At 49.7% G+C, this 21,464-nt stretch overlaps 8 protein-coding genes across 8 annotated transcripts; 4 read left to right on the top strand and 4 right to left on the bottom strand.

The window, feature by feature from the left end:
- Window positions 1–112: 112 nt before the first annotated feature.
- LY89DRAFT_77670 (uncharacterized protein) lies at window positions 113–3,623 on the bottom strand. The gene is made up of 4 exons (XM_018222068.1): window positions 3,088–3,623; window positions 2,208–3,031; window positions 557–2,062; window positions 113–500 (listed from the first exon to the last, which is right to left on the bottom strand). Exons 1-4 carry the CDS (start codon window positions 3,446–3,448, stop codon window positions 267–269), a joined length of 2,925 nt encoding a protein of 974 aa, XP_018070578.1. The 5' UTR covers window positions 3,449–3,623; the 3' UTR covers window positions 113–266.
- LY89DRAFT_77675 (uncharacterized protein) lies at window positions 3,593–5,163 on the bottom strand. The gene has a single exon (XM_018222075.1). The coding sequence runs from the start codon at window positions 4,685–4,687 to the stop codon at window positions 3,737–3,739; it is 951 nt and encodes a 316-aa protein (XP_018070577.1). The 5' UTR covers window positions 4,688–5,163; the 3' UTR covers window positions 3,593–3,736.
- Window positions 5,164–5,679: 516 nt separating this feature from the next.
- LY89DRAFT_685254 (uncharacterized protein) lies at window positions 5,680–6,207 on the top strand. Its single transcript, XM_018215054.1, has one exon. It carries the CDS (start codon window positions 5,885–5,887, stop codon window positions 6,077–6,079), a length of 195 nt encoding a protein of 64 aa, XP_018070576.1. The 5' UTR covers window positions 5,680–5,884; the 3' UTR covers window positions 6,080–6,207.
- A 357-nt stretch (window positions 6,208–6,564) lies between these two features.
- LY89DRAFT_77632 (uncharacterized protein) lies at window positions 6,565–7,099 on the bottom strand. Its single transcript, XM_018222030.1, has one exon. The coding sequence runs from the start codon at window positions 6,966–6,968 to the stop codon at window positions 6,597–6,599; it is 372 nt and encodes a 123-aa protein (XP_018070575.1). The 5' UTR covers window positions 6,969–7,099; the 3' UTR covers window positions 6,565–6,596.
- Window positions 7,100–8,137: 1,038 nt separating this feature from the next.
- Window positions 8,138–8,930, top strand: LY89DRAFT_77635 (uncharacterized protein). The gene has a single exon (XM_018222034.1). The coding sequence runs from the start codon at window positions 8,255–8,257 to the stop codon at window positions 8,726–8,728; it is 474 nt and encodes a 157-aa protein (XP_018070574.1). The 5' UTR covers window positions 8,138–8,254; the 3' UTR covers window positions 8,729–8,930.
- Window positions 8,931–9,917: 987 nt separating this feature from the next.
- On the top strand, window positions 9,918–11,264 carry LY89DRAFT_782515 (NAD(P)-binding protein; the record flags this gene model as incomplete). The annotated part of the gene is made up of 3 exons (XM_018222586.1): window positions 9,918–10,089; window positions 10,204–10,359; window positions 10,414–11,264. The coding sequence occupies 3 exons, from the start codon at window positions 9,918–9,920 to the stop codon at window positions 11,133–11,135; spliced, it is 1,050 nt and encodes a 349-aa protein (XP_018070573.1). The 3' UTR covers window positions 11,136–11,264.
- Window positions 11,265–13,468: 2,204 nt separating this feature from the next.
- LY89DRAFT_586259 (uncharacterized protein) lies at window positions 13,469–14,578 on the bottom strand (the record flags this gene model as incomplete). The annotated part of the gene is made up of 1 exon (XM_018209359.1): window positions 13,469–14,578. One exon carries the CDS (start codon window positions 14,576–14,578, stop codon window positions 13,469–13,471), a length of 1,110 nt encoding a protein of 369 aa, XP_018070572.1.
- Window positions 14,579–16,132: 1,554 nt separating this feature from the next.
- LY89DRAFT_77589 (uncharacterized protein) lies at window positions 16,133–21,223 on the top strand. The gene is made up of 13 exons (XM_018221991.1): window positions 16,133–16,473; window positions 16,574–16,996; window positions 17,078–17,149; window positions 17,305–17,511; window positions 17,566–17,747; window positions 17,856–18,371; window positions 18,434–18,473; window positions 18,611–18,825; window positions 18,990–19,193; window positions 19,251–19,365; window positions 19,417–19,732; window positions 19,780–20,191; window positions 20,239–21,223. The coding sequence occupies exons 1-13, from the start codon at window positions 16,377–16,379 to the stop codon at window positions 21,067–21,069; spliced, it is 3,630 nt and encodes a 1,209-aa protein (XP_018070571.1). The 5' UTR covers window positions 16,133–16,376; the 3' UTR covers window positions 21,070–21,223.
- The last annotated feature ends 241 nt before the right edge of the window (window positions 21,224–21,464 follow it).

The raw sequence follows: 21,464 nt of genomic DNA, 5'->3' as shown, positions 1-21,464 counted from the left end.
AAAATGTTGACAACCTCCAAAAACAGCAATAACAAAATAATCAAAAAACTCCAAATTTTTCTTCCCATCTCAACACCGCATCCGTAACAATGAATTCCGCCTTTCTCGTGTAATCATTTCATGATCATATCCCTCATATATACCCCATCCAATCCCATCCCAACCCGATTCGAGCGCCCCCCAAGAATTAAAATTGTTTTACTATTGTCATTTCCCAGCCAGTCGAAGAAAGCCGCTCCAAAAAAAAAATCCGAGAAGAAGAAAGATTATAGAGCAAGTCCAGTTCCATCTCCCGTCCATCGATATAACGCTAGCACCTCTCTCCTCCGTAATTGTTGCTCGCCGAAATCCTCAGGTACACGGCCCCGCACTTGAGCGAGCGCTGAACGCATCACTTTGCGGAAATTGCGCTGGTACTCGGTGTTCAGCGTCACGACGCAGGCTTCGTGCGCACGAACTATTGTCTCGCAGGCTTTGACGACGCTGGGTGATGCTTCGACCTATATTTTGTCAATACTTATTTCGTCAGCCAACTTGGGGGGAAGAGATGACTTACTTGGAGTTTATCGGCTATTAACAAGAGCAAGAAGCTCCCTTGTAGCAGATACACGCCAAAGAAGAAAGGCATGAATTCCAACCCAGGATCGTACTCGAGGATGTTGTTGATGGCTTCTGCCGCGCTGACAGCGTGACCTGTGGCGTTGATGAAGCTTTGCGAGGAGATCCACAGATCGTTGTCGTCGAGGAGGGAGATTGGGTCCCATTTCCCTGTTAGTAGGATGTGGAGAACGTGCATTACGTGCGTGCCATAAGCTACGACGATTCGTGTCTGGATGTCGGCTTCGGAGATGTGAGCGGAGGAGGCGGTATGGACTGAGTGTACGGAAGGGGTTCCGATGTTGTGTTGTTGCTCTGTTGACTCGGGTTGTTGCGTGGAAGTGATTCCTTCCATCGAGTTGTTTTTCTCGGATTGTTGTTGTTGCTGCTGTTGCTGTTCTTCGGTTTGGGGACTGAGATTGCGAGTCTCGAAGTCTTTGAGGCTTTGACCGTAGGCGTCGAGTTGGCGAGCGATTTCGCTGGCGTGGTCGTCCCATTCTTGGGCGGATCTGAAGCCGACGCCGAATCGGGGGTGGTTCTTGGCGTGGTAGAGGTCTACGATCTCGCCAAGGATCGTCATGAGGGGTAGGAAATATCCGAATATGCTATGACCGGTACACTCAAAATTAGGTCCTCTTCTTCTAATCCGTGGAGTACCACTCGGGGAAGTAATATGAATGTTGGAATCACCGGTGTAGTATTCTCCAGCCTGCCATAATGTATCGTCCATTGGCTGGAGAAGACCGTCGCACTCAATGTCTAACAGGAAGAGAGGTCTGTTATAACAGAGGGCCAAGTGGCGATCGACGGTATACACCAGCCACCAAATCCTCCGGCGTTCCTCACGCTCTTCCTCCGTGATGGTACCTGGTGTAGGCAGGTCCTCATCAGCTTCTCCTTCTGCGTCGGGGTCGTTGACGACCTCGCTTGGTTGTTGTTGGGACGACATGGACGCTGGCAACTCTCTTCCGAGCTTAAGCTCTCTTGCCAGTGACCAAGCTGCGTTCCACCATCGAAGACTAGCACCCTTGTACTCGCTGGCTGAGACAACAGTGGCCAGATGAATGTAGGTCACGACGTCGTCCAGTGTTCCAGCAGCACCAAAGGCGCCAGTCTCTCCATTGAGTCCATCCGGGTTGACAGAGCCATTCATGGCAACACCAAGGCCACCTAAGGCTACGCCATTGATGACCGTGTTGGAGAAGTTGGGTGATGACTCGCCAGTGGAAGGACCATGGATGAGAGGCTTCAGCAGACCCACAGTGAGCTCGAGCAGCTTCTGACAGATACGTCCACGTGATGATGGAGGTGCTGTCAAGAAGGCGGCATCACTTGTCTGGGCAACAACCCACAACATGCTGGCCAGCAAAGCTGGGGTGCATTGTCTCGGCTTGGTAGGATGCAGGATAGATTGCTTTCTGAACACGTATCCGAGAATGTACGGAGACGTCGGATGCATCAATGCCTGATCATGGTCAGCATTGAAGTCCTTGGTCTTGGGTGGTGTTGCTGCTAGCCAGCTATGAACATCCCCGTGGGGAAGACACCATCAAGTGTGCCGACATCCATAGCCACCAAACAGGTAATCATCAATATGGGAGCGTGCTTACCGACGATGAACTCGCAAAGTACAAGTCCATAAGGTCACAGGCCAGGGATAAAGGGATGATGTTGCCAAGATGCGGGATGAGGGGCTGCAGTACGGGGTAGCGGAGCGTGGTGTTGTAGTTCTGGTTCGTCACGTGTTGTTGATACTGGTTTGATGGTGAGGGCAACGACATCCACCCTCCCGGTGATGTAGCATCAGAGCCCATAGGGAAACCAGGGAGAGGGCTATCGCCTAAACGAAAGGGACCCGGAGTATTTCCCGGGTAATGTCCCGTAGGACTGGATGCTTGAATGCCGTATGGGAGATCGCCGTATGCGGGTAAAGACCCCTGACCGGCAGTGAAGTTGGGATGACCACCATTGCCATTCATCATGTGGGGATTCATCGCGGGCCGGTAGCCATGCATGTTCGAATAGCCGTTGAGATTCAGGGACGCGGGGCTTTCGATTTGATCGGCTTCCGCGCGACTATTCATGTTGTGAGGCTGATGTCCGTTGGGGAGCTCCGACAAGCTCTCGAGGCTACCAGCTCGTAGCCTTCCCTTCATGGCATCTCGACCAGAGTTCTTGTCGAGGCCCGTGGTGTTGAGGCTGAGAGAGCGGGATGCTTGCGGCCGGCGGAATTCACCATTCTCGGCTGGCAGTGAAGTTGTAGAAGACGCCTCGTTCCGTGATTCTGTAGGAGACGTGCGTTCATCTGAAGATTGACCAGTGGGTGATTTTTGTCCATTGGCAGCTGCGGCGGCAGCTTGTTGTGCCAGGTCTTTGCGTGAGGCTTTTCCTCGCTTCTTCCGCTCCCGAATATATTCGCAGCCCAGGCCGAATTCTATGTAGGATGAGCAAAACCACCCCAGAATTGGGCTTTAGGGATTGACTACTTACCGACGCAGTGGGCGCACGGAGATTGCCCATCACATTTGGTTCTGAGCTGATTGCACTGATCGCAGGCTCTGCTGATCCGTCGGCGAATAGGTCCCGAGGAACCATTGCTTGCAGATCGCCCCGTGGGCCCAGGACCATATGGATGTTGGCGGTGCTTTTGATTTTGAATTCGGTGCACTTGGCCATTTTGGTGGACATCGACGTGCTGTTGAAGTTGCTGGAGCGCGTACTGTGATCCGTCGGCAAGCGTATGTAGGCCCGAGTGCATGTGATTGGAGGGCAAATGCCCGCCGTTGTAGGTATTGCTCGAAGGCAAGGCATTGTATGCCGAGAATCGGTGGAGTGGATTCGACAGCATCATGGAAGATCTGAAGAGTGTCGACTTCTTTGCAGAAGCGTCAAACAGTCTTCGATGCGGTAGTGGTGGTGGTGGAGTAGAGAAAAGAGTGTGGAGAAGTATGGTGAAAATGTCTTGACAGCGAGATCTCTCCAGATGTAGGTCGGAGCATCTATCTATATCTGCTCGATGCGGTCCGGGATATGCTTGGTCTCCTTGATCATCAGCAGGGTCCTCTGTGTGAGGCACTTTGTGGAGAGAGAAACAAGAGTCGAATCCGCGGTCAGCGCCACCGAGTGACAGGGCCAGCAATTATATTATTATGGCGGGGTTTGCATGGAGAGAAAAAGAGAATAGAGGGCATGATCTGGAGTTTATTGCTCTGGACTGTGGAGAGACCAGGATCCGAGAATTAGTGACTATTCGAGGCAAGCTCCAGTGGGTGCCGTACCCCTGCGAGCCAGCAGTAGTCAGCAATTGGACGGAGCTCGATATTATTGCTGCTTCGACCGTTCGACAGTTGATGATACTTGGGGCCGAAGAAGAGACTGGGGGAGTGAAGTTTGGAGACGAGAGAGACGAGGCGACAAGGGCGAGGAAGGGGGGGGATGGATGATGGATGATGGATGATGGATGATGGATGGGGGGCAATCTGGGACAGGATGTGAGAGTGGAAGTGGGAAAAGGAAGTGAAGGAAGTAAAAAATCCACCAAGCTTAACGCACAAGGTGGGGTGCAAGGAAGAAGGGCAAGGCAGAGAGAGACACAGACAGAGCAAGACAGACGAGCGAGCGAGCGATCTGGTGAACGGACCAGGAGCGACCAGGGCCAGGACCAGGAGCAGCAGCAGCAGCAGCAGCAGCAGCAAGACCAGCAGCAGGACCAGGCATCACGGCGGCTTGCCTCCGAGGAAAGGAAAGAGACTTTTTCACGAGTGTGCACCAGGTGGCTACCGTCTGTTCGCTCTATCGACCTCGGCCACACTTTTTCCGAATCTGTCAACCGCGGGCACTTGCAGGGGCTCAGAAGGTAAAGCGCGCGCAGGATAGGACGGTGCTGGTGCCATCTCCATGCGCTGCTGTTTGGTTGCGGTTGGGGCTGGGGCAGAGGCAATGTAGGCCACCTCGGTTTTGCTCTTGTCGGCGATGTGGTTGCTTTTCCTATGCCCCCGAACCATGCGATCATTGGATGCACTTCCACCACTAAATGCACCTGTCGCGATGAGTCGATGACAACAGCAGCAACAACAACAAAGAGCAACATCAGATTTACGAGGCAAGAGAAGACGAGAGGCCGATTCGAACCAGGTATCAGGTATCAGGTATGGGATGGGATAGGATGTGATGGGGGATGGTTGGTATGCGATCATGATCATCGTTGCCAGGGAAGAGGTCAACAGCAGCTGACTGACGATGAGATGCGTTGGAGGGCATTCAAAGAGGCCTCGATCAACAGAGCACATTCACAACAGTGATTAATCGTTTAATTTCCTTCAGCGTCCGGTGCTGTAATGCACTATGAGGATTGATGATCCAGAGTCAAAGTAGTGAGGGATAGCGATCGTGGCGGCGTGGATGGGCCGTTGACTGTTCACTTGTCAAACCGGGACTCGAGCACGGTGTACCCGTAACTTGTTAAGCATAGTCATAGTGGAGCAAGCTATGCAGGATGAGGCAGTTAGTTGTCTGGAGTAGTGGAGACTCACTTTACCTCACTTCATCGCACCTCACAACTTGTAGCGAATGTTGTCGCCCTAAGCGAGCGTTGGGGGCTGGGGCAACGGGGAGGATGAGGGGATTGGAGCAGAGAGTGTAAAAGGTGGACTCAATTCGCTGCAATGGGACCTCGCCGCCGCGGATCCTGGAGGAATACCGACAAACTGAAAGGCGCGGCAACACGATGCTACTGTACTGTAGACAGAAATCTACTAAGTACGTACCGTCAGTGCACCAGAGTCGAGCCTACCATGGCTTCATAGGGTCATCGAGGACATTGTTCTCATGGCACCAAACTGAGGATTACTCACCGAAGGCGATGGATGTCCTGACAAACTGCACTGTCACCGTCACTGCCACTGCTGCAGTGCTCCGTCTCCGTTTATGGGCTGGGCTCGGTCTCCTCCAGCGTTCAGACCTCACCTCACACACACTGAGCCGCTGTCCATCTGGCGCTACCTTCAGCGATCCCTTCGCCGCTGCGGTCTGCTGCCTCGAAGTATCAGTATCTGTAATTGGTTCTCCTCGTGGCTTTTGAACGCCCACAGCCTCTTCTTCGTGGCACCTCGCACAGCACTAACCGGTATCTGCAACCGACCGTCAGGGCTCTAACTCAGGTCGACGAGATCCTGTCGTACAGTAAGTACTTCGTAAGTTTAACCTCAACCGTCGTAGCAGCAACAGTTCCCCCAAAGGTTCCCCCTCCAAAAGATCCAAAAGGGTGCCAAAAGCCACACAGCTCACGATGCCCGCCGCCGCCTGGGAAAAGGCAGGCAGGCCAGTCAACGGCCAGTCCACATGCGCTGCCTGCCATGCTATACAGTACCAGATCTTCCCCCACTCTGCATCGGTCTGGGGCAAAGCTGGGGCATATCGAGTTAGACTGCCCATCCGTACCTTAATAACGATGCCCGTCGTCCACCCTCCGCACAACGAATGACGAGCGATCGAAACAATTGTTGCGCCAATCATCATGCGCGTTAAATTTGACAAGTTAAAGGTATTCCAGAAAACCGTATCCTGATCCTTTAGCGCCATTCAATTAATGGCATAATAAGAAGCTTCTCGTCACCCTTCTCTGCTTCCTCACGTCCGAGAGCAAATGCAGGCAGGCCATCATTATTTGATCAGGTCGGCCTCTTTCGCGCGCCTTCCTGGCTCCTGTATCGACCAGGGGAGCCGACAATGTGTCGTGCATGGACTGAGGGAAAGACAAGGAACGCAACGAGGGAATGACGGGGGTTGCAAAGGGCAGACCCAGGGTCCTGCACGGCGACGAGGGGTGCTTCCTGGTCGCGAATCCACGCCACAACAGTCAAACGGTCCGATGTTCCCTTGTGCGGTTCTTGGCGCTTCATCCTCGAAGCTCGTCTTTTGCTCGTCTGTCTGTCACTCACTCTGGTTGCTCGCTAAACTGCAACCAGACGGACGGCCTTGCTTCGTTGCGCTAGTTACTGCTACTGGACTCTCTCTGGCTCTGGCTTGGGCTGACGCTCGCATGTGCACTCCAGACTTTCGAAATGCACAAAGATCAAATTGTGTCCGGGGTCCTGGCCGTCCCAATGACACCCTTGCGCTATGATTTTCGGCCCCATATTGATACTGTATGTGGTGATCTTTTGCTGCTCGTGAAGATGCGAGATACTCTGCTGCCCATCGTGGGTGGACGAGACAGTATGCGCACGCGGTAGCGTGGATCTCCTTCCGCCTCCCAGCTCGGTACTCAAAGTCTCTGCCTCCTTCAAGAATCGCGAATCAGAAGCCCAACACGGCACTCCTGCAATCACCAACGCAAAGTATAATTCACCACCACATACATCTATCAACATTATGCACGGTACTGTACTTCGTATAACGAACGATATTGTCTATAATACTATCGTCTAGTCTAGTCTGTCCAGACAGTTTAAGCTTAACCCGGATCTGAAGCCTTCAGAAAGGCTCCGCATGGCTCCGCAGCCACAGGAGAGAGACGAAAGGCACGAGATGCTCGTCCAAGACTCCCCACCGCGGCAACACAAGACAAGGCCAGGCAAGGCTCGTCAAGCCGCCGAGATGAAGTGCCATATGCTCCTCCTCTCCCGTATGCTATGCTGCTCTATGCTGCTGCTATATGCAGATGCAGGAATGCGGAGGACGGACTAGCCCTCTTCCAGGAACCGCAGAGATCAGATCGAAGCTTCGGATCTTCGAGAACGACGTTCGTCACATTTGAAACCTTGAAACGAGACAGCAAAATTCGTCGACTGGCTCCACAGCCGAACCATGGTACACCAGCGCGCCCTAACGTCTGTTGTCAGGTGGCAGGGCATACAGCGACAGGCATTCCCGTTCGTTGGTGGCTGTAGGCATTTCGTCTCGACCTCCGCAAATTGAGGGCTGTTATGCACAGCTCGGATGCCTGATTGGTATCATTGGTCCTCCGACTCCCATCAAGATCCCTCTGTGCTGCTCTGCTGCTGGCTCCACATCCCAGAGCCCCACATGCCTCCTTGACGACGATGCTGTACTATGTGGCCCGTGATATCGACAACCGCTGCTGGACAACTCGCCTCATGGCACTCTCATGAACCCCTCCCCCCTTATCACGGCCATCTTATGATTTTCGGATCATGATGTGGCTTGGCGCAGAGATCAATCTGATACAGGCGTACCTGGAATCTCCAAGCTGCATGTTATTTACAAAAGCGCCGAATCACCAGCCCAGGAACGTGATCGACCGCCTTCTGACACGAGATGATCCCCATGCTCTCCCCCATGATGGCCAGGAAGCTCGATAGATGACGGAAGGGCGAGCCTTAACTGCCTTGCTCCAGCTCCTTGTTTGGTGTTGCTCAACGATAATCATGGACAGACGCGCTGGCGGCGGCCCTCCCGACATTCCCGCTTGGAGCCTCCAGACCTCCCCTCCCCTACCGCGATTAAAGTGTAACGCCTTCCCGTTACCACACTTGCCAGCTGACCATATAACGTTGGATTGTTGGGTCTCGCCATGTCATGATCAACTCAAATCGGATCTTTTATGACACGCTTTAGGGTCTCGGGGGAACGGCATTAATCTGTCGTAGATTGTTTGCTCTGCCAATTAATCTCGGCCACTGCAAGAAACGGGACGATGAGAAACAAAAAGTCTTCTCGATGGCTGGCGAGCTTCACAAGTCGGCTTCATTCTCGGAACCATCAGCACGAAGGCAATCAATATTTCACGTGTCGACCAAGTACAGGACGTCCCACAAGGCGCTGCTGCAATGCACAGGAGTCTCATGGGACCAACGAAGATTGTGTTATTCATCTCGACAAGACACATGGGACGGACACCAAGGTCCCCTTCATATCGAACTTTCCCTTTCGAGCGTATTCTCAAAGTCTAACCTTGTCAGTAAGCGCTTCAGACGATGTGTCGTCGAGTCTCGATCCCTTCACTCGATACCAGGAGGTCGACCACTCTGTGTCACCATGCGAAGAGTTGTGCTTACTTTGCACCCCACAAACGCAAGGTCAAGACATACAGCAAGCTAAAGACGAAGCCCAACAGCAAGCTCGTAAGATGAGCCCAATGCGGCGCGTATCAAGACTTGAACTACAGTGAGTGCATTTCAAGCTGCAGTTCGACGTCGAATCGAGATGTACCCTTGTCATCAAGGATTTCAAGACATAGGTAAGGTTTCCTCCACACGTGATCGTCGCAAAGTTGATATCTTCCCGCTGCTTTCAGACAGAGTGTCAACCTTCAAAGTTACAGTCCTTTTGCCTCAATCTCATGTCCTAGCAAATATTAATATCCAAATTCAAAATCGTCCCACCATTGCTCTTTTGTCTCAAACCCTCTCCGAACCCCCTCAATAAGTCAGATGTATCATGTACTGTAATGAGTCGTCCCAGCCACTTGTCAAATTTTGCAGCAGGCGGCAAAGGAAGGGAGCTGCTGGTTCCGAAGCAGCAAGAAGATTTCTTGGCATACCAGTGGTTCCTTCCGACGCGAAATTTTGGAAATGCACCTCGACAAGCCAAATCGAGTTATGATGGGATTCCCAACTAGAGTACAACAGATGACAACAGCACGGTCGTTTGGTGAACGTGCTCAGTGGTTGCCAATTCGACTCTTGAGCGAGCTCGGCGAGGTAAACTTCTCGGTGATGACAAAGGCATCAGCAAGCAGCACCTTCACATTCCCGAGAAGCCTCTGCTGCGGGCCGTCCATCTGCCGATTTGCTGCGCCTTGCTGCTGCTGTCTGCAGCCGAGGCGCGCTATCCGAGATGGGAAAAGGATGTGTGGGGAAAGGAGGGCCCAATCAGAGGACGGCTCGACGCGCTAATGTCTCTGTCGTCGAGAACGTCATCCCCAACCTTTCTTCTGCGTGAACGAGAACGAGAACGGGAACACAGCAGAGAATAGTATGCTACTGTCCGGAGAAAAGGGTCTACCCCATACCCCTACCTAGTAAAGCTGTGTCTCTTGCTCACGTTACTTGCACTGCATACGAAGTCGTTATTCAGCATCGTGCTCGGAGGACCACCACCAGTACACTTCACAAGTCGATGTGTTTCGATCATTCAATCACAACAATCTCATATGTGAGAGTGTTGATTGTTAATAACTTCATCGATGAACTGATTAGTATTTTGAAGCAATGCAATATCATGTACAGTACTGGTTGATTACAACACTTCTCTTTTCTGCTTTTCTGCTTTTCTCTGTTATCATAAAGTCCCTCAACCCATTTGTACATTTCTGGAGTTTCTTCTATCTGATCACCATTACTTTAAACCAATTCATCATGTCTATTTCTATCCCAAGAACTCAAAAACAATGGACTGTCGAAGGATTGAATGGCCTTGAAAGCCTGAAGTTGAACATGGAGGCTCCTGTACCTGAACCTTCAGACTATGAAGTCCTAGTCAAGTTCCACGCTGCGTCTCTGAACTACCGTGATTTGATGATTACAGAAGGTATTTACAAGCCCCAGAATAGCGACAGTAGATGCGAATCAGCCCAAGAAGCTGTCATCTTCTAGCTTTCTACATATATTATAATTTTGCAGACATAAACATTGACAAATGCAGGTGTATATCCCTTCGCACAAAGAGACGGAATCGTACCAGCCAGCGACGGAGCCGGTGAAGTAGTCGCCATCGGACCCAAAGTCACTCGATTCGAAATCGGTGCCAAAGTCGTCACACTCTTCAACCAAGGCCACTTTGGAGGGAGTCTCGATACCAGTAAGTCCCCTCCCTCACCTTCCCAACGACCAAACCCTAATTTTCCCTCCACAGAAACAGCAAAAACAGGCATAGGCGGCATGCTCGACGGCACCCTTCGCCAATACGGCACCTTCCTCGAATCCGGCCTCGTCCCCATGCCCCCCTCACTCACCTACCTCGAAGCGTCGACCCTCTCCTGCGCCGCCGTCACAGCCTGGAACGCCCTATACGGCCTCAAGCCGCTGCTCCCCGGCGACGTCGTGCTCACTCAAGGCACAGGCGGAGTCTCCATCTTCGGCCTCCAGTTCGCGAAAGCGGCTGGCGCGACAGTAATCGCTACTACATCCTCCCCCGAAAAAGCTTCTATCCTCAAGAGTTTGGGTGCAGACCATGTGCTGAATTATAAAGAGACAGAAAACTGGGGGGAAGTAGCTAAACGGCTCACGCCCGGCGGCGAAGGCGTAAGCCATGTCCTCGAAGTCGGCGGACCCGTAACCATGGCGCAGAGTCTGGAGGCTGTGAAGATCGACGGCGTGATTACGTTGATTGGGTTCCTGGGCGGGGTGGGGCAGCCGCAGCCCGGGTTTGAGACGGCGTTGCGGAAGCTGTGTACGGTGAGAGGCGTCTTGGTGGGGAGTCGCGGCCAATTTGAGGAGATGAATAGGGCGATTGAGGGGAATGGGATTAGGCCGGTGGTGGATGGGAGGGTGTTTGCGTTGGAGGATGTGAGGGAGGCGTATCGGTATTTGTGGGAGAGGAGGCATTTTGGGAAGGTGGTTGTTAGGATTGGGTAGGTGGTGGATGGATTGGGGTATAGGTTCATGAAGTGAGGGTTTTGGATTGTCAAGTTGTAGCTTAGCTGTCAGAGATGTTGACTATTCTACGCGAGACTTGTTGAAAAGAGAAGTAACTTTTTCTTATCTCTATACAAAAATCTTTTGTTGCACATCGCGCGCTAGACACTTTTTCTTATCAGTTCTTTGGAGCTAGTCACTTTTTCTTATCTCTATACAAAAGCATTTTGTATAAATTTAGCAATGAAGACCCAGAAGTTGGACTCTCATTAACCACCCCAAAACCTCGAAAAGTCCCCTCAGATCTTGAGGTGCTACAACAAATGCTCCACCTTACCAGCTACTATTGTTTGCAAACTAACAAATTCTCCACTTGCTTTCAGATTCTGTCTGCATTTGTATTGTTTAGTAACTAATCCTCAGTACACACTTCAAGACAACATAAGTAGCTAACACCAAACCAGACATTACATACAAACCTCTTGTCACATAGATGTCAACGATTACTGATACAGTCAGTCAGGTGAGTTATCTCAATTGCCTACTCTGGCAACTGTATTTGTCTGATTCAAGAACTTCGCTAGATTTAAGCATTATGGATGACATTCTTCCATCGCCGCGGGATCTGGAAGAATGTAAAGTCTTTATTTGGCTTGAGCTTTTGATAAGGAATGGTGATTTGCTGTAATGTTCGTTTGTTGTCTTTTGGTGGATTTTTTTTGTTGATTTATGGTTGTTGACTTTGTTTTGTCGTTGTCAGATTTTCTGCTGTCATTGTCAACTTTTTTTTATCCATTATTGTCAGCCTCCTTTCGAGCGTTGTCACCCTCTTATCCATCCATGATTGTCAACCTCCAATCCACCGTTGTCAACTTTTTATTCATCATTGTCAACCTCCTTTCCATCATCGTCAGCTCTCTACCCACCATCATCAACATCCCCACCGCCACATACACGTTTCAACATCAACACAAATAGACATACCTATCTTACCCAATACCTCTCATATCAGAACGGAACGCACCTGGCTCCGCGCCTGGCTCCCCACCCGTTGAAGTGGTCATGGTCGATCAAGAATTCGACGATGGAAGAAGTGGCGAGACGGATGGGGTTTTTATAGCTCCCGGATAGGTGACGAGATAGAGTGAATTAAGAGAGTTGGGGTGAATTGCTGTTTGAAAGAAGGGGGATGAGGGTTGTATTCACTACTAAGATTTATTCACTGCTAAAACTTATTCTAAATTTCTAGTATCACTTGAAAACGGAATATATATCGTTGGTGCATTAAAGGATTTTGGCTGTAATTCAACTATGTCGTACTAAGAAAGAGAGTCTGTGTTTTGTATGGAAATAGGTCAGGCATTATTCAAGTGTCTGGATACTTGATCGTCATCGAAACGGAGTCTTTTTGTTCTATAAGGAATGATGGTTCTTCAGACTTCATTCTCTGATGCCCGGACAGACATGTTCATGGTTATGATCATTGCGCTCTAGCAGCAGCGCAAACAAATCCCCAAATGTATATGCTTCTTTACACACACACACACACACACACGTACGCAAACACCCACGAACAATTCCCCCTCTCCCCCCCCCCCCTCCTCTCCCTCCTCCTCCCACCCCCCAAAAAGTTCAACCAAGCCATCAATCCCAGCAGACCTCGCATCCGCATCTCCCAGTCCCATCATCCCCAAGGAAACCAGGGAGGCACCCTGAGCGTCTAAGAAAGGTGGTGGTGCCTTTTACTGAGTGTGTTACTGTTACACCATGGGACCTTGTTGGATTTTTGGGTTATTTGGTCTATCTATATGAGGGTGGGTACGGGGTTTTCGTCTGATAGAGATTTTTTGGGTGGAGATTGGTGCTTTGAATGTGGGATTTGGGAAAGTGAGGTAGGTAGTGCTTGAAGCTTAATCTCTGGAAACAAGCTGGCTATGACGACTTTTAGTACTGTGTTTGATTCCAACATCCGATTCCGTGCTGCAGTTACCAAATTTCGGCAATGAAGAAAAGATAGGGCTTTTCTTGATGTCTGAATCGGAAAGATAAATGTGCGTACTGGAACTCGAAAGAGGGATACACTTTAAAGGTACCAATGACTACACGAAAATGGAGCACAGATATGCTTTGAGGCTAATACGTTTCTTTACCTAGAGTTGGGGAAATATCAAAATCATTGCATTGAATCAAAGAATTTCTTGCTAGAGTCTCGCTATGAATTTTGCGGGGAAAAGATGGAAGAATCAAACGCGAAGGTCCCAAAATGCCAATTCTCAACGGAACCAAAAACCAAAAACTCCAGCACTCAATTTCCGCTTCCAGGAAAGCATAACTCAAAGGTCCTCGACCTTCACGTCCTCGACAACCTTCCACCCCAAACTCCTAACATGCAACGTCGGTCCCTCTCCCCTCGCCATCCTCGCCCTCATCTCCACACAACCAGGATTTGCCTCTCCCCCCGGAACCTGCGTGAAATCACAAGTCGCCCGACTCGAAACTCCACAATACGGACAATTCTCACTCCAATAACTAACCGTGCTCTCCCAACTCCAGTTCTCCTCTTCGCATCCCTCGGTGCTCAGCACCGTGCCTTCTTTCATTGGGAATTTCCACGTCTTCGCCCAGTCTACGATATTTTCTAACTCCTCACTCTTATCATCGCTCGTTTCGAACTCGATCTCAAGTTCTTTTAACGAAGGAAGGAGCTTGAATGCTGATCCCCAGCTTCCGTCTTCGAACGATTGAAGCGGTTTCCCGGCCCGAGCAGCGGCGCGGTCATACCTGATACTATCCACCATCTCATCAAACCCAGGACTGTCAATTTTAGGATGGATAAACAAAGGCTCATTCGATTCATTCCACCACCAATCGCCTCTCCGAATCGTAATCTTCAACTTCTCCACCTTCGCATTGAAGGACCGACGGCAAAAGTCCTCAAACGATTGCTCGAGCCAATACATCTGCGTGAAGAGATGGATTTCCGTGACGAGGTCAAGCTGCCAGGACGGCATGCGGCTGAAATACCCTTCCTCGACGTCGATGTACGAGTCAGCTGGTGAGGGTGGTCCGCGTTCATGCCAGAAGACGTGTTCTCTGTTAAGGGCCGGGAGACGGTAAGTTTCTAGGTAGATGAGACGGCATGTTTGGAGGAGGGCGGTGCAGATGCTGGTGCTGGCGGTGTAGTCTGGTCGGGAGATATGTTCGGGGTAGAGGGCCGAGGGGTCGGTCGAGGTGGTTTCCGTTAGGGCATAGGAGAAGATCTCGTTGCGGATTTCGGGTGGGATGAGGCCGTTGAAGAGGGGACTGTCTTTTTGTGGGTTTGGGGGTGTGGTGCGTTGGTGGATTGGGATATTAGGTTCGTGGGGTTGACGCAGGAGCTCGTCGTCGAAGACCGGAGCAGGGAATTGACGGTCCCCCTTGGGGAGTGAAGGCCAGGGAGCCATTGCGTGTTGTCTTTTACGTCTCCAGAATAGACGGGTTTTGCTTGAGAACGGGTTGAGTTTTTGAGGCATGGAAAATTTAAGGCTTCGATAGATGGAATCTGTTGGTCGAGCTGTGTTGGCCAATACTAGAGCGCAAAAACCAACAAACAAAACGGCACCGGAGATCGATTTGAACCAACTGTAATCTAAAAGTTGTTTGAGGTTTGAGAACATTGGGCAAACAAGCATTGGAAATCGAAAAGTGACATGGAAATTAAGAATCGTTTCCATAGGACATAATGGATTCAACAATCCAGAAATTAAAATACTAAGAAATCAAAAGACTTGGAGCTTAAAAAAAGTTCTCAGTCTGGCTGCCGAGCGGCACAGATCTTGCCTAGGTAGGCAACGATGCCATTCAGAAGATCTATGAGTCACATGACAGCGCTGCCTGAGGTGCAGGTGCAGATGAGACAACATTTCAAGACATCCGATATCAGATCCAGATCTAGAACCTGCACCATCTAATCTAGACTCAAATAGAATTCCTCACCAGAAGGTGGAATGTGGCGGGTAATGCTGGTGAATTCCCCGTGCTGACTGCGCACCCCAGCGCCGTTGACCAAAACAACATACGATGTTGAAACAAACAAAAGAGTAGGGAACGATAGGAGGAAAAGCGTTGGATAAGGAAAAGGGACAATTTCAGCTTTCCAACTTGGCCGTCCAAATAGTGCAGACAACTGCTTGATACCGCCTTTTCTTTCGCGGAAAAGCAAGTCCGGAGAGAAAAGTACTGCAGAACGCAAGCAAGGATCGAGGGTTGTGGGAAAGGGAGCTCGAAGATATGCAGTTGTGCGACGGCAAGTGCGATGAAGGCAGGACTCTTGATTAACTGGACAGGATTGTGTCTTAAAGCAAATGATAGGAAATAAATGATAATAATATGTGTGGAGTTGTTGTCTCGAAAGAAGGGAGAAAGCCACGGCGTCATTCCTCTCTCGGGCCCCGGCCGTGTCTCAGCGATGCAGGAAGGAGGTGCAGCTGTGCATGAGGAAAGCGAAAGCCGATTGAGGAGAAAATCCCATCCCGCGAGAGAGAGACCGCAACCAGAAAGAAGAAACTTAAACTTTGCCAACAACAACAACACAACATCAACAAACCCATTTCAATTCGTTCCTCTCGCATCGCATCGCATCGCATCGCCAGCACAAATTGATTACTTCGCTCTGCTTACTTGGCCAGAAGAATCTTTCCCCCTCTGCTCCTCTGCTCCTCTGCTGTACTGCACTTCGTCCGGATCGTCGATGAGGATGTCTTTGATCGCCTGACGTGCATTTCGTTCTTTGTCTTGCGACGATCCGGGAATCCCTGATACCCGCCAGACCAGAATCGAGGGGAGCACACAGCTCTAGAGCTCTAGAGCTCTAGACCTTTAGACCTCGAGACCTCGACGCGCACAAGATCCACTTTCTCCTTCATGGTCTGATATGCTTCTGGCCGGTTGTCGACTTCTTTGCTCTCGACCCTCGTTACAGCCGTCGAATAATTCGAATTCATACATATCGCGCTCGACTTCAGCGCCGCGGTCGTTACACCCACCGTCGACCGTCGACGTACTCCGTACAGGACTAACGATAACTGCTAAACCTCGCCTCGGTCCGCCTGAGGTCACCTTCGCACCGTTACCAAAACTTCGCCTTGGGAGAAGCACTCGAGGAGTCCATGCCGTGCTAACAAGTTGACAGCTTGGTACTCGAGGGACTCGTGGGTCAATCCGACTTGTTCTGTCTGGTCAAGCGACGCAGGGCCAGCAAAGATGTCCGTCAGACAGCGAAAGCGATCCTCGGACCAGGACTCGCGCAGCTCAATTTCCAACAGGCGCAAACGCTCCAATTCGAGTGGCACCCAAAAGAGTAAGCACAGCGAGATTCTGGGACCTGATTCTGTGTCTCTGGAGTCACGATATCAAGTCTTGGCATGGTGATTTTGAGTTCGATGCTAATTTTCAGCCAGGTACCGGAACCGGAGATAGCTCCGACGGTTACGCATTTGACACAGATGAAGAATTTACGTCCATCAGACTCGGTGATGTCTTCAATCTGGATCCAAGACCAAATTTCGCCCTGAGACTGGACGCTGATTTTGATGCTCCTTTTGAGCCTGTTTTCATCAATGATGCCCTTAGAACCGATCACCAGCTGATGAAAGCAATGCCATTTAAACACAGAAAGACTACCATCTCTCAACCTGCGCTCAAACTGCCTAGTACAGATTTCAGATCTTGGATCAGAGATGTGGTCCAACTGGTCAACACCGACCCATCCTGTGCTTACGGTGGAGTTCTGTGGACGGGCATCCTGGTTCGAAAGCAGTGGATCATCATTAGCGGTGATCATGTCACCAGCAATCAACCCGTACTCATGGAAACACAAGCTAGTATGTTGTCCAGTCAGCGAAATGAAGTTTACAAAGAGAATCATCCCCCGCGAGCGAGGCGAGCCCTAACAAGCTCTGAAGACGCGAATGCCTTGCTCAACACCGAACCAGCCCCGTACGCGGCTTCCTTTAATACGCCAGGAACTCCAGATTGTGAGTATACACCTGTTCGAAGACTATTTGCTATTCTACACAGTTCTATCCCTTCCAGTATCACAGTTGCTCATGGAAGCATGGTGCACTGCCCCCTAGATACACAGCCATCGAGATTGAAATGTATGAAAACATGGTATACTGATTCCGAATAGGGACCGTCGATCATCCCGAAGGCCAGCTCTCATCTCATGTCATATTTGCTAGAAGCATCGATTGGGCAGCTACCCCATTAGGTGACATGTCTACGTGGTCTGCTGAATTCCGTCAAATCGCAAATCTTCTTATGAGCAACCCTCATCCGTGTGCTCTCTTTTGGGGCGACGAGTTGACTGTAATCTATAACAAAGCATATGCAGAAGGTGGGTTTTCTCGGTCTCCTTAAACTCAGGCAGTGGCTAAATAGAATCATGTAGGAGTTGCTGGTAACAAACACCCAAGTCTGATGGGCACTGGTTTCCGAGGCCCTTTTTCTGAGCTTTGGGATATGGTTAGTGCAATCTTTGACAATTGTCGTCAAACCGGAAAGTCTGTGGCTGTGACGGAGCAAATGTTACCAATTGAGAGATATGGTTTCCTCGAAGAGACATTCTATACCGTAAGCATCACTCTTTTGATCTCGTCCTTTCTCGTTGCTCTTCGTGGCTGCTCTAATCCTTTTCTGTATTGTTTATCTTCTTTGCAATAACTTGCTAACTCGTGACAGTGGTCTATCACTCCTCTTTATGGCGGTACGAAGGAGATCCAAGGATTATACAATGCTCCATTTGAAACCACTAAGCAAACCCGTGGAACTAGAGCCATGAAGACACTTCTGAGACTTGGGCAGGAGACCGCTCTCGCTACTACTGTTTCTACCTTCTGGCCCAAGATCCTTTCGGGACTAGAAGAGAATCGATTTGACTTCCCTTTCGCAATCTTATATTCAGTAGCAGAGGACGTCGAGGAAGAAAGTATGTCACAGTGCTCTGAAAATTCGCAGACATTCAAGACCTGTGCCTTGGAAGGAACACTCGGTGTACCGGATGGACACCCTGCTACGCCAAGGCGATTAGATTTAAAGCGATCTAAAGGCGGATTCGTGCCTGCCTTTCGAGACGCACTTCAGACCCGAGAGCCAACGCTGCTTAGTATAAAAGATGGAACCTTATCGGAAGCTCTGATTGATGGGTTCCAATGGAGAGGATTTCCTGAGCAATGTAGAGAGGCTCTGGTTTGTCCGGTAAGTGACGATCTCCTGCTACTATTAGATCTGCTTCTTTCATGCTAAATATCTGACTCTAGATTCGTCCAACGACTGGTGAGAACGTGATCGGCTTCTTGGGTAAGTTTCTGTATATTCTATTTTCATTTCTGTTCTAGGACTTATCATGTATGTCTTGGTGCTTCCAAGACATGACCCCCATTCTGGAATAGAGTTTATAATATATCCACACAATATGTGCTAATAATAGATAATAGTTGTTGGTGTCAACCCTCGACGACCATTCGACGATGACTATCAATCTTTCATTCAACTTCTTAACATTCAATTGGCAACGTCATTAGCATCAACGACGCTCTTAGAAGCAGAAGTTAATCGAGGTCTTACGGAAGCTGAAGCTGCTGCTTTGGAGCGAGCCCGTCTGTCGGCAGAATTAGCAACACAGAAGAATCGTATGCAACGCATAGCTGAGGTAAGAAGGGTCAATTTTCCAGTCGCATCCACAATTTGGCTGCTTTCATATGTGTCGTATGACAACTGGATCATCATTGAGGATAATTTGCCTTTTCCTTTTGATATTCTTCTAAAAAAAATATACATATGGTGTGTTGTCCTTCTGCTGACCTGAAAACACAGAATTCTCGAGTTGGCATGTTCTCTATCGATGCTGTAGGCCTGCTGTTGGAGGGCAATGAAAGCTGGTTTGGGATGACTGGCCACTCCAGAGACAAGATATTCGCCATGTCATGGATAGAGACGGTTCACGAGGATTCTATGCAGGAAGCAAGGCAAGGCTGGAAGATCATGACACAAGAGCAGGTCATTTGGTCAGCAGAACTGGTGAGCACTGCGATACTCAGATGGCTGCAAAGACGAGTAGAGCTAACGACTGCTTAGCGATTGAAGAAACCCGCTATTGATGACAAGACTGGCGAAGAGTTGGAGAACTGGATCATTGCCGACTGTCTGCCAGAATTCGACGCGCAAGGAACATTCACAGGTGTTACGGGCAGTACGTGTACTTGCGGTGCATGTTGATGGATCGGTTACTAACGCGTTATAGGCACCACTGATATCTCCAAGATCAAATGGGTTGATCGACTACAGGCTCGCAAGCTTCAAGAAGCTGAGGAGACCAGAAGAGCACAAAACAACTTCATTGATATCACTTCTCACGAGATGCGAAATCCTCTCAGCGCAATCCTGCAATGTGCTGACGGTATCGCGACATCGCTGGCAGAAGCTATGGAGAATCTAGACATCAATCGTAAAGTGATCGAGCTTGGGAGGGGGAGGGTTGTTGAGAACCTCAAGGAAAGTATTTCTAGCGCCGAGACCATTCAGCTTTGTGCTCAGCATCAGAAATCTATCGTTGATGAGTATGTTCGCCCGTTCTCATACTACTCCGTGTTGCTGACTTAAACAGCATCCTCACTATATCAAAACTGGATTCCAACCTTCTCCTCATTACTCCGGTTCCGGTTCAACCCGTCGAGATCGTGAGACAGGCTTTACAAATGTTTGCCGTAGAGTGTCAGAAAGTCCATGATATCAAGATGCGATTCCTCGTCGATCCGTCATTCGAAATCCTAGGAGTCGATTTTGTGATGCTCGATTCATCTCGATTGTTACAGATTTTAATCAACCTCATGACAAACGCCATCAAATTTACAAAGACCGCCCCATTCAAGACGATCGATGTCTCTATTGGCGCTCATCTTGAGCCTCCCATTGAGAAGCTTTCAGGCTTCGAGTACTTTCCTACAAAGAAGGCGAGATCTGATGTTACTGCATCTGGCGATTGGGGCACTGGGGATGTCATTTATTTGAGTTTTGAGGTATGTATCTTCAATGATCCAAGGACTATTACTTATTTTCGCTCTAGGTCAAAGATAGCGGCTGTGGCCTCACAGCGGAGGAAAAGAAGAAATTATTCAACCGATTCTCGCAGGCTTCACCACGAACCCATGTGCAGTATGGTGGAAGTGGCTTAGGCCTTTTCATATCTCGACAACTGACCGAACTTCAAGGAGGTGAAATTGGAGTAGCTTCCGAAGCTGGTGTCGGATCGACCTTCGCGTTTTACGTCAAAGCTCGACGCGCAGAAAGCCAACAGAATAACACGGAGATACAAAAACGATTGAGCTCAGAGATTCAGTCTAATGCACGACTCGCTAGCACATCTCCTCAGAGTGCCAAGGATCATGCAGCGTCAATTTCCACACTCGTACATCTAACGGGCATGGCGGAGTCCTCGACACAATCCACTTCATTCACAAACTTTGGACCAGAGAACTGGCACGTCCTAATTGTAGAAGACAATCTAGTCAACCAAAAGATCCTAGCACAACAGATCCGCAAACTCGGCAGCAACGTCTCAGTCGCAAACCACGGTCAAGAAGCCCTTGATCTCATCAAAGAAACCAAGCATTACAGAGGCCGAGAAGCAGACGGCAAAGACCTCTCGGTCATACTGATGGATCTCGAAATGCCCGTAATGGACGGCCTGACCTGCGTCCGCAAGATCCGTGAAATGGAAGCAGAGGGCCTCCTCCTCCGTCATCTGCCTATCATCGCGGTTACAGCGAACGCGAGAGGAGAGCAGATTGCGCATGCGAAGGATTCCGGGATGGATGATGTTATGCCGAAACCATTCCGGATTTTGCAGATCAGGGCGAAGATTGAGATGTTGTTGGCGAAGATGGGTGCTTTTTAAGTACTGAATGATAGATACGAAATCACGAATGATATGAAGGAGAACGAGAACGAGAAAGAAGACGGAAGATGATCATGCATCAATATGGCGCTGGGGTCTTTGTAAAAAGGCATAGCATTAGACGGCGCATTTCTTCGGGCGTTGGTGTTTGATTTTATCGTACTGGAGGAGATACCCATTGCTGTAAGCAATAAAGAAAGATAGAAAGAAGACGGACGGACAGTATGTGCTGGCTTTCTGGCGTTTTTTGAGACAGAGATAAATGGGCGTGGAAGAAGGCGTCTCGGCCGTGTTTGGATTGAGTGCTGTTAGGTACTACTATTGTATGGATGGGTAGATGAATGGAAAGATGATCTCTGAAATTTGAGGCTGCTTTGTTTGGTGAAGCGTGAATC

This window comes from Mollisia scopiformis (assembly GCF_001500285.1).
Source record: "Mollisia scopiformis unplaced genomic scaffold LY89scaffold_13, whole genome shotgun sequence".
Classification (NCBI taxonomy): domain Eukaryota; kingdom Fungi; phylum Ascomycota; class Leotiomycetes; order Helotiales; family Mollisiaceae; genus Mollisia; species Mollisia scopiformis.
This window is presented reverse-complemented; position numbering and strand designations above follow the sequence as displayed.